The sequence below is a fragment of the Protomyctophum bolini genome (assembly GCF_963924005.1).
Source record: "Protomyctophum bolini genome assembly, chromosome: 11".
NCBI lineage: Eukaryota > Metazoa > Chordata > Actinopteri > Myctophiformes > Myctophidae > Protomyctophum > Protomyctophum bolini.
In genome coordinates, this window is record NC_137872.1 from 24,441,121 (window position 1) to 24,453,623 (window position 12,503).

General features: G+C 42.0%; 1 protein-coding gene across 1 annotated transcript in view; it reads right to left on the reverse strand.

The window, feature by feature from the left end:
* Positions 1-1,116: 1,116 nt before the first annotated feature.
* Positions 1,117-12,503, reverse strand: part of prkacaa (protein kinase, cAMP-dependent, catalytic, alpha-a) — a 28,377-nt gene continuing 16,990 nt past the window's right edge. The window contains exons 8-10 of the mRNA XM_080776177.1: positions 10,197-10,319; positions 8,795-8,959; positions 1,117-4,409 (exon numbers count right to left, since the gene is read on the reverse strand). Of these exons, the coding sequence (XP_080632303.1) occupies positions 4,284-4,409; positions 8,795-8,959; positions 10,197-10,319 (414 nt within the window). The 3' untranslated portion in view covers positions 1,117-4,283. The remainder of the gene's footprint in view (positions 4,410-8,794; positions 8,960-10,196; positions 10,320-12,503) is intronic.

A 12,503-nucleotide genomic window follows, 5' to 3' on the forward strand; every position in this document is an offset into this window, starting at 1 on the left:
AAGTAAACAAACAGCCTTTTATTTTGGAAGCCAATCTACAAGCTCACAACGCATCGCATAACTTGTGTTGTAGGCTACATTTGCAACTTCTTGGGGGGAAAAGTTGGAATATTTGGAAAATAGCATAGTACTGGCAAAGTACCATGACAGTACAAAGTACAAAACATTTCCTGATATTTAGATGAGACAAACACAAATACATACTAATTTATTTGGGGGACTTTATTTGGTGGTAGGCTATTTTAAATTAATATATTTGAGAGCAACTGGTTAAAAAATGAAGCAAGCCCAAAAATAAGCAAATATGCTTTAGATAGAAACAAGGCAAAAACCCTGCAACTACCAGCAACTTTACAGAAATGAAGTCCAAAGTAGCTTATAAGCGGACATGGCAACACCGGAGCCCAGCTTTGAGAAGCGGAAACCTCGCTGTATGCCTGCGTTGCGTGTGCGCTTAAGGTGGACCGCTTCAGATACGGGCATAAAAGTTTCACCACGAAAGGGTTTTTTCCCCCTTTTTTTAAGGTGGAAATTTCACCCGTGGTGCGATGCGAGGCGCGCGCAGCGTCTACCGACACGCAAAATGGTGACACGCTTGTATTCGTGGAGGTAGAGAGAGAGACGCACAGGTGGAGACTAGTCAGCAAGAAAGACCTCTTATATACAGCTATATGATCCGACGAGTCTGCAGACTATAGTAGGCTATAGAGATAAAATAAATGGCCGGTGCTGAGACTAGATAATCTTAGACCAGTCACAAGATCACAAAATGCGCATCGTTGAATTTTACATTTTTTAAATGTATTAACTATTCTAAAATACTGATTGAAAACTTTATTCTCATAAAGCATTGAGGTTTACCCTTATTTGCAATGCTGTCGAGATTACAGAAACAAACAATAAAACATAGGCCTACACAGAAAACAAACAAAATAAGACCATAACAGTAAACGAATAAGTAAAAGATAGTTACAGTGTGGATAGGGAGATTGGATTGGGCATAATTTTTTTGCGCAAGTTGTAGATTGCTCCATGAAATTGTAGAAAAATACAACTTTGGCTTGATTTTCAACAAGTGAGTTACTGAGGTGAGGGCTTACAAATGACCCAGAGATATTAGTCTTAACAAGTAAAACTTTATTGGAATGATACATTTTGCAAAATATTACTTTTTTTTGTTTTTGTTTTTTAAAACATAATATTCATTGTGTCCTAAGGGTTTTTCTGTCAAGTTCTCCAGAGGGTAAGATAGTTAAGACTGTCAAAGGCAGATATACAGTATTGTTTCCCAAAAGGTACAATAAACTACACAATCACTGTACCCAGGTCAGGAGGAAAATAGCTTTTGTGTTTTGAAAATACAATTAGAAAATATGAATGCAAAATAACGCCTTGGATGTAAAAAGTGAAGTGTTTTGAGTAGTGTGTTAACCAGATGCAATCAGAAGGCAAATAAATGAGGGGGGGGGGGGGGGGGGGCAACAACAAAAAGAAAAGAAAAAACAAAACAAAAAAACACACCTCACTCTCTTAAGTGGATCAAGGGGTTTAGCCTTTTATCCATTAACAGATTTGACCCTTTTGTCAGAACATTAGTCAAAGACAAAAGGGGTATTAACATGTGTTCTCTTCAAAACATTACATTATGCTTTTAAACTCTCAAATAATGCAAGCATTACCAAGGGGGTGAACAGAAATGACGCTAAAAATGAATGGGCCGTAGAAACAATAGTTCCAATTCCAGGAGTCTCAACATAATCCCAGGTCAGGGAGGTCTCTTCTTGCAGTCAAGTTGTTTTACCACATGCAAGAAAAATGAAGCTCCCAGGAGAAACATGAATTCTAAAAAAATACACGTTTGTTTCAAAACAGCATTTTTTCCCTGTCTCTCCTGTGACTTCTCCATCAGACAACTCAAGACATTCAAAGGCATCTTGCATTTTTATCTTAATTACATCAATAGACTGCCAAAATAATTACTCAGGCCTATATTTTAGACTCTAAAAAAACATTCGAAAAAATAAGCCATATTACGAGACCTTATGACAAATAGATTGATGCACATCAAACAACTCACAGAAAAGCATTTTAGTGGGATGACCAATTCTAGCACCTATAGGGCTTTATGTAGGGCGGTGGTAAAAGCTTACATCCTTCATTAAAATCAAGACAATGTGTTCAGTCAACAAACCAGCCACTAGATTTGGTCTGAGATTGTCTTGCATCCATAAATTTAAAATAAACTTGGCAAAAGGTTAAGGATACCCCCTCTTAATTAAATTATAGAAAGCTGAAGAAAAAAATGAAAAAGGAAACAAAACATTCCACACTGCAGTCCAAAACGTTTGGTTAAGACTGCATGTCTATATGAAGGCGTTACATGTAAGGGTATATATTACAAGAAAATAATAATCACGGTGAATAGAACTAGTGTATTGACATTTAGCGGCAAACTGTCTCCCTACAACTCAACACTGAACAAAGCCCGTACAACGTCAGGACTTCTGACAAATTAAAATTGGGTTTTGCTCCATCTTGAAAACAGGGCCGCCAAGAGTCCATTTCAACAGTCACCACATTAAACCACAATCTCCGGTACCTCAACACATATAAAGCTTAACGCTCTCTCATCTCTCTTTAAAAGTGATATTGTACAAAAATAACATGCACAATTTGTTGAAACGTTTTGCTACTTTTTTTGCGTATTAAAATCCACCACCATCAGTTACATACAGAAAACTTGCAATGCCCTCACGTTGCAAATTTGGCAGAATTCAAACTTGTTTATTTATGAAATCTTAATTTCCATTTCACAGCTATGAGACAATGTTGAGAAAAAAAATGGATATTTCATGTTCTCTATCATATATATAGCAATATACATATATAAATGTACTATGAATTAAATAAACAATAGCCAGGAGTGTGTGACCACAATGTTAGTCGCTGCCAAATCACTGCTTTTTTTAACCCACCCATGAGCACTAAATAACACACAAGCACAGAGATTGACATAAAGACAAAATGATCACCAAAGGGCTTTAAAATGTTAATAAATGCAGCTAAGAGAAAGACAGGCTTAAAGGATAATTCCTTTCATTTTCAGCTTGGGCACCATGTAACTAGTTTTGTCTAAAGTGGCAATTGGTATCGCTTAGAAATTCATCAAATAGCAGCCACCATACCGACTCGAGTGGTACTGAAACTTGACACCAAAAGAAGCGATGAAATTCTACTCGGTACAAATCGTCATGCAGTAGTTCAATAGAGCCAAAGTTGAAAATGGACGGAAATATCATTTAAATGCGGTGCTAATGTACACCATTTCTCAAAGGTCCCGAAAAAAATAAAGAGTAAGACCTAGATAAAGTTAAACATGATAAATCATTTTTTTACTCTGATCAAAGAGGTCGCTACTGCCTTAACTGCAAGCAGTGAATGTCTCATCTACCCAATCAACCATGCCACAACGACCAGACAAAAAAGGCGGTGTGTGACGCTTTCAACCAAAACGGGCTCTAGGGCTGATGCCACCATAGCCAAAGCCCTGCGCCAATGCTTTCCACACGCCAATTTGCAACAAGTTGGCGTTACGATAGGCACGTCTGTTGGACTTTGTATTGCTTGGACAGATTCAGGATGGAGCAATGGAAGTGGGGGGGTTGGGGTGGGTTAGGATTAAGTCTGAGTTGTACTTATGTTACACGCGGGAACAAGCTCACAACGTATCGCACTGCAACGCCTTGTGAGCTTGTATATCGGTGCTATTTTCAGTGCACGACACTGGCGCGCAACCAAGTATAAATCAGGCATAACAAGGTACAACAATCACTTGTTGACAACGGCTTGTAGGAGGGACACACTCAGACAGAGCCTATAGCAGATTCAGTACCTAAACATCGATGCCTTCACCTGCAAAGACTGAGAGAATGTCGTTACACCTTCAGAAAGATGCAAAACTCACTGAAGAGTGAGACCGTTACGCTCCACCTCTCCTTGAAGCCCTGCCACAACCACAAGGGGGATAAAGTAAAACTAAAATCAGTTGAGAAACAATCAGAAAAAGGCAACACTGCTGGTTCTGTTGGATGTTTCTTTCAATTTGCCTATCTCTCCACTGGGGGGTGGGTCGGGGGGTAGGGGGGTGGGGGGTTAACATTGTTGTCATCATTACAAAGAAGTAAGTAAGCAGTCCTCCTCAACTCCCGCAATTTGCTTTCATCCCAGGCCCCCCTTTTTCCTTTCTTAAATCCCTGTCTCTTCATCACTACTCCTGGTTGGGTCTAGAACTCGGCAAACTCCTTCCCACACTTCTCTGTGAAGGAGACTCGGATTTCCTCTTCCTCGTAGTCGTCAAAATTGCTCGTGTCACCTGGGCCTTTGCACTTAGGAATAAAAGGAGCCTCCACCTGAAACACAGGAGATAATCATTGTCCCAGTCAATATTGCACAATGTGTTGATATTGTGCATTAAAAGCTGATGATATTGGATTTATACTGTGTTACAGTGGCCACATGAAGGATAAAACTTAACACGGCCACAATTACTTCAAGTGGTAAATAAAATGTAATCTAGATAAAACAAATACTGTAATTAGCCAACATCTGAGGTTTTGTCCACAAGTGCACTCTTTCATCCACATGCAAAACTGGATTTTTGGGCCCTGCTTTTTGGAAAGCATCCTTCCAAGGTGAACATATTGAAAAACAACATTTTGCTGCCACGTTGTGCACCGTTATCTTCTTTGAAGAGACATTTCATGCATGTGGAACAAAACTGTGCTTGTTCTAACCTTGCCAACAACTCTTTACATGTTTACACATCAATGTACAGTTACTGTACTACTCCTCCAGATTGAGGAACAGATGCTTGATTATTAGCTACTGTATGGAGATCACTGCTACATCATCCAACGGTTTCGACGGCAGACTCCACCAGACCAGCCTTCTACTGGTAGGTAGTAGACACTGTGCATGAGGATGCTTACGTACACCAAGCCCTTGTCCACAGGAGAGAGTAAACTGAATAGAAATATTGAAGGAACAAGAAAGCGGCTGCACACATTGATAGCTAAAATGCCAATACTTAGGACGCAGAGTACATGAGATCAAGGGGGCAGACTGTAACAAGGTACGGTAAAGAAGGGGAGGTCATATTCTAGGCACAGGGAGCAAAACCAAAAAGTCTAATGGAATGCATTGAAGTCAATGGACGCTGCACGAGCATATGGATACATTATTTAGGTAAATAAAAGAAGACATCAAAACATAAAAGAAGACATAACATGTTCTGATGTGTTTTGACATGCACATATTTTATTGAGGCATCTAAAGAGCACAGAGTATGTTTCTGACTGGGCAGTTTATGGACTGTCATTGTAAGACCGTCAGGTGTTGACAGTCAATTGACACGATGAGTCGTGTTTGTTTTCATATGGATTTGCTTTTTAAACAGCCGTGTTTTTAAAATTTCATGTGGATTTTTCTCAACTGTGCTTAACAATAATTTATTAACAATGGAGGGAAAACCCAGTTAAAAAAAAAATATATATATATGTGTGTGTGTGTGTGTGTGTGTGTGTGTGTGTGTGGACTTATTCACCCTAAAGCCACTGCCATCACATTTATTTGTATACAGCCTGGCTCTGTCTGTGGGAGACTATCCGTGTTTGTCTGTATGTATTTTTCTGGAGGAAATCTTGCAAGCCGTTGGACCGATCAGCACCAAATGTCTTGTGCACACTGCCTATGCTAACTTAGTACCTTGACTAATTCACAGGTTTTATACTTTTTTTAAAAACATTTTCTAATGATGAAGTCAATGGGATCGGGTTGAAACTGCGGCCAGATTTCCTGTCATAAGTCATAGATGATGTTAGAAGACTGACTTCACAGGCTGACCACATGAAGTCCGAGATCCACATCGGAGCAACGCCCTTACCATGATCCAGATCATTACATTTTAATTTAAGGTGGCTCTCCACCAAACAGTCGAGTCCATGTCGGATTTTCAGGTGACCAAAGTTCTGGTCGCCACACCGTACAAACCATTGCAAATGGTCGGCCGACGGCACTTTGTTATGTGCATGCGTCAAAGGAAATTGCCTGTCAGAGTCCTGGACTACGCTTCAAGGAAAGCCATCAATGGACGAGAGAAGAATCTTGGCTTCACCCTAACACCAAGAAGGTCGAAACGACACGCCACAGTAGTCCTGAGACAGACCTGGACTACGCAGACGACATCAGCATGCTCTCGGACCACGTGAAACAAGCTCAGGAGCCGAGTCCGAGGGTGCCAAGGTTAGCCTCCGGCTGAACACCAAGAAAACTGAAGTTATCACCTATAACATCCCATCCACCAACAGGAGGCACTGCTCTGTGCTCTCAGGGCTGAATTAGCACCTCTGAGGGCCCCTGGGCACTGAAGCTCGAAGGGCCCCCCTGCACATGCATGTGTGCCGCACACAACATTTTGGCCGTTTGAGTGACAGTCAGGCAGTAACAAACACATTATTTTTATTTGACGTGAGCAAATAGAGAGAATCCGCCAGTGCAAGTGAATTGCAGTGTTTTTACCTTATTTGTCGAGCCACCTGGCACGCTATGCGTGCAGAATGAAAACAAGGCAATGTTGGATGTCGTCGACTTACACACGTCTTTTATTCCACCAGAATCACCTCTCCACCTGACCTCACACAGCTCAGTGGACCCACCCACCTTGAACAACAGCCAATCTAGTGCATTTTTGCTGCAAACAATGGCACTTTTCAGCATTATTCTCACCAACAATCAAACACTACTCATGGGTCAACTCAACGGAACAAGATCTTAACACAATCAGTGCCGGGATTCCTTTTTTGCTTGCTTACCTTGCTCTCGCTTCCATAATATCGCTAAATAATCCATCACGTTCATATTTTGAACGAGAGTCAGAAATGAAGAGCTTAGTATATCCATCAGATCAAATCCAAGGAGAGCGCCCTAGATTAGGAGAGACGAGGCATTCTTTCTGCAGCGGTAAGCAGGGAGGTGAAAAAAAAAACAACAACATTTAGAGTATCCTTCTCTCGTCCTTTGAATCCTTCTGGACTGAACCTGGTAAAGTGAGGAAGACACTTGCATTGAGGGCCCTGAAGGCCATGGCCAGCGTATGGAACTCCAACCTCCCCCGCCAAACCAAACTCGGCTTCTTCTATGCAAAGGTAGTCTGTTCTCCTATACGGCAGTGAATGCTGGACCCTGAAGACAACCCTGCAGAAGTCTCTAGATGGGTGCTACAGCAGGATGCTGCATGCAGTACTTAACATCAGCAAAAGTACACATGTTACCATCAAGAACCTGTATGATGGAATGCCAAGTGTGAGCCAGAAAATAGCAGCCACACAGGCACCGGTCACGAGGACGTCCCACATTAACAAGTACATGGATGTACTCAAGAAAGACGCAGGAGAGCAGAGCAGTGCCCCAATAAGCTGGCCAGATGTATGGAGAACCGGGATGACTGGAAGCAACAATGGAGGGCTTGTCTAAGGACAACCTAGACAGAAATCAGATTAAACTAGAAAAAGTGACCTTCTGGGCACAGGTCTCCACCAGGAGGATAGGAGTGTGTGTGTGTGTGATGTTTGGCAAAATGTTTAGGAGCAATATAAACGTGTGTGTGTGTGTGTGTGACGTGGCTTGGCGAAAACTGTCAAGTGGCATTTCTTCCAAAGCCTAGTGGGAATATGCATGCACAGTTTCACCACAATCGGACACTGCGTTGAGTAATTGTGGCGATTTGTACAAAACGGGTACAAAGCGGGCTACTCCTGAAAAGTTTAGAAGCCAATCGTAGCCAATGAGTCAAACAACCCCGTCTTGATCACATGACTATGGAGAGCATGTGTACCGATTTGCGTGAAATTTGGATAAAATCTGAAGGAGTAATATTAGAAAATGTGTTTTACATGTGTCGGCCTCCTGGTGGCGCTATAAAGAGCAGATGTGAAAAATGCCAGGCAAAGGTTTTTCCTTGGCCTCTAGGGAGTTGGCATACAATGTTATCCACAGATCCGTGCAGTTAGAGGTAAAAACACTTTTCGCCACCATGAGGCCGAGTTGAAAATGTTCATGTGGCATTTCTTCTTCGGCCTAGTGGGAATGTGTGTGCACAATTTCACGGAAATCACACGATGTGTTCATGATTTGCAGCATTTCTTTTGAAACTGAGCACTCCTGCGAACTTTGGAAGCCAATCTTAGCCAATCAGGATGGAGTCTGAAAAATCTGAAAGACCCGTTTCGTTGAATGGCTCTAGAGAGACTGTGTACCAAGGGGGGGTAAAAAGTGAAATAGCCAACTAGGGAGCTCTACTGAGCCTTTCCCCCCTTTGCCGGTAGCAGACCTAGCATGTTTGGTTGGCTTTCGGCGCTCCCCTACAATTTACGATTGTGTAAAATTGCAGTGTGCCCATTTGACAACCGATCTTCGGCCACAGACGCTTTCCAATGCTTACGCCACCGATGTCGGCAAGCTACCTTTAGAATGGATCAAAGATAGACACAAGTCATAGGCAGAAAGGGGGAAGGACATTTGGAATTGAACCCAGAGATAGTGATTATTTGTTAGATTATCTTAATCTTTCTCAACATCTGGTTCAAATGGACCCTTATGGGTCTGTAAAAAAAAAATTGAGTTACAGACCTGTAAAGGGCACATTTGGTGTGCTATCCAGTCAAAGTAGACTTTAACCCGCTCCATCTAAAGGGCTAGTCGCCCGTTATTCATCACTCAAGGGATGCCAAACCTTTACCTTTCTCTGGTAGATGGCTATCCAATCGGTGGTAGCGAACCACTTGTGGCCCTTGATATCGTTGACTCCGTTCCTGAGGTTGCCAAAGCGCTTCGTCAGGTCCACCTGCAGCAGATTTCTCAGCAGGTCCTTCAGGTCTGAGCTGAAGTGCGAGGGGAAGCGAACCTGCAGAAAGGGACGGGGATGTTTGTACTACAGTACACGCTAATTTAACCCATTTAGGCCTGATGTCGAAATTTAAAAATAATCTAAATCCTCCAGTTTTCTTTTCACGATTTTTCAAAAATAGCAGACCTACAAGCTCGTAGCGCGCCACTCGGTGGCGCGCTATGAGCTTGTGAGCTATGAGCTTGTAGTTCTGCTATTTTTCAATAGCTAAATTACAACATAATGTTTAAAACACCAAAAGGGGTTCCCGCCAAAAATGCGTTAAACATATAAACGCCAATGCATCTCATTTGATTCGGTGATGGTGTTAATAAGACAGACACATATATGCTGTCAGCAAGTCAAGATGTACCCTGTAAGTAGGTCTCGTGTAGTCAACCAGTCAAAGATCTCATGTCTGGAGAAATCTAAATTCAATATATAGGGTAGATTAGAAGAGTGCGGAAAACCAGGTCCAACAAATCTATGCTCACCGCCTTGAAAACCAATCCTGACACAGCCCCAAAATGTATGACCAAGTTTTTTGCATTGGCTCTGCTGTTGGTGATGTTTCCAGTCTTAGCCGATTCATTGAATTTAGATCGTATCAGTAGGCAGAGAAAGACCAACCTGTAGGTAGTATCTGTGGTGCTGTGAGCATACAAAATTGAAACCTGTGGCTGGAAGTTGCATTTATGAACCCATGGCCTTAACCCATTAAGACCTGAGGCCGATTCTACAAAATACCTTCTCACAATTTCAAGATTTTTCAAAAATGTAAAAAAAAAAAAAAAAAAGAAGAAAAAAAAAAGAAACGTGCTTGTTTGAATAGCACTCAAATCTAAAATTACATGGATGCTTTCCCGGTTTTAATGGGTTGATAACATGAACCCTAGCATCCCTATTCTGGGAGGAACCAAAAATAAAAGAACTACAAGCTTCACGATGCGGTGTGAGCTTGTAGATCAGCTATTTTCTGTGACAATATTTATAGTAGAGTGAAATCAGGAAGGACTGCCCATGGGAATCCGGTTAACAAAGTATAGCTGTTAAGTGTAAGTGCTTAAAATGGATAATGTAGGGGAATCTGATCATCCAAGTAAGGTGTGGAAAGAGGCTGTTCCCATGAAGGAGACCAGAGGAACAGACACTAGTGCATTGGATTTAAATAATCAAACGTCTGCAGGGACACTGAAAATTAAGTTTGAATATGAAAAAGGGGGATATTTCTTGTAAAACCCCACAACAAACTCACCTTCCCTGATACAATCTTCTCGTAAATCTGAATGGGCTGATCTGCGAAGAAAGGCGGGTAGCCAGCAGCCATTTCATAAATCAACACACCTAGAGCCCACCAGTCCACTGCCTTATTATAACCCTGGGGGAGAGAGAGAGGAAAGGAGAGAGAGGGAGTTCACATGAGACACGACCAGAAACTCGTCAACGTTAGAATGTGATAACCACAGTTACATACTGTTGATGTCATAAAGTTAAAACTCATCGTTTTAGACGCAAAGCCCCAAGGCCGGCTTAGCTACATTCAAATGTACACCAGTTGCACAAACTACAAAGTACCACTAGTCACCACTATGCCTGCATTGCCCGGCATAGAATATACACATTTCTAGCATTCTATTATAGGTTGCTAGCTACCAATGTAAACGATGTTAATACTCGTCTACGCTTCATCCAACTTCTCCTCTCCTCCTTGACCTGCAACAATTCCATCTCCACTCTCTGAATTACTCTCCATCAACGCACTTTGAAGATCCAGATTGTGTTTTCTTTTACCCAAGACCAGTTCTTATCTTTTTCTGTTATGTTCTTTGGCTGAAGGTCAGGCAGGGTACCCAGCATTACATTTATAACTATCAGTGCTAGTTCATTATCAACGATTTGGTTCAAGCCCTTCGAGGGGATAATGAGCTCTTTATCTCTCAAGTCTGAAAGAGTGTTGGTCATGAAGTCAGTAAATTAGATAAACCATACTGCAGTTGTGATAGTTTTACTTTCAGGTGAAACCTGACATACAACAGGCCTGTCGTAATAACGACCTAGTCATGATTGACTGCCCCCTAAGCCAATGGTATAGTCTGAAACGCCGCCTAAGCCAATGGGAGTCTGAACCACTCGTGTAGCCAATCACGTAGTAGCGACCTAGTCATGATTGGCTGCCTCCTAAGCCCTGCCCCGCACTGCGGCAGTCTGGCAACACCGCACAGCAGCCACTCTAGACCGCAGCTCGAAGCGACAACAGATGCTAATGTTGATGACTGAGCTAACTGCATGGACAGCAGGAAAGCCACAACACAGTGATTGAGCCACGAACAGAACGTTGGAAACGAATGCAACCAACAGCCGCGAGGTTGTGACAGAAACATTACAAATAATAATAACAAAAATAATATGCGGGAAGGGGGAGAACAGAGACAGCACTCATTTCACCTGACAAATATGACATAAATTGTCACCTTGGAAACTAGTCAAAAAGATTCATACATATTCACACCTAGGTGTAGAGCTACACCCAGACACGCACAGGGCAAGATTCTAAATTATAATTGGCATTCGATTTGTGAAAATGTATTTTTGACAATACTTCGGCTGTCTGCCTCACAAGTCTTGCGTGGATCTGGGGTCCAGTCAAATGTTGTCAATTTAATTCTTGAAAATGAAATGTAGCCAGGTCATGCTGAAACAAGCAATTAAACAACAGCCAGAGTCTTGTGTAATGTTCGTTCACACCGGACACTAGAAGAATCAGTACATGAATTGAATCATCAGCCACTATGGACAAGAGGCTGATGTGTCTGTGCATGCACACGGTGGTGTATCAAAGATAGTCAGTGCACACTTACACTACTTTGGCTGAATTGACAATATAAAACATTGAGAAGTAGCCAGTACCACACCTATTAATCAAATATACTGTGTGTGTGTGTGTGTGTGTGTGTGTGTGTGTGTGTGTGTGTGTGTGTGTGTGTGTGTGTGTGTGTGTGTATAGTGTTCGATAATTTATTTGACAGACCCATGTGTTTTTTTTAGAAGGAATAACAGCCCTAATGGTGCAACAGGTGAAAATTCTACATCAGACTTTAAGCTTAGAACAAATATTCAAGACAAGACTAAAACATTGCTCGTCAAGACAGGTCGAGTTGCTACTTGCAACCGAATACCAAAAACAGTGGTTTGCAACATTCTAAACCTGGACAGTCCACATCAAGTTGACAAGTTTACGGTTTCCATAGCACGTTAACAGATGAGTCTCTTGTGACTCAGAGGGCATCAGCTGACCTGCAATAGGGTGATTCAGACTACTCATTTTCTTCTAATTCTTTTCCAACATTCAAGTTTCATCACATAGTCTTTGGTCTGAACTAGTTTCATAGCCATTTTACGTGCAGCCTACTCTTTACAACCAGCTGGTGCAACCTGCTCTCATTTCGGCACAAAGCCCATGCCCTCTTAGGTGACTATGAGGTCAGAAAGGAGCCCACACCACCCACCCACCCACCCACCCACCCACCCACCCACCCACCCACCCACACACACACACACACAC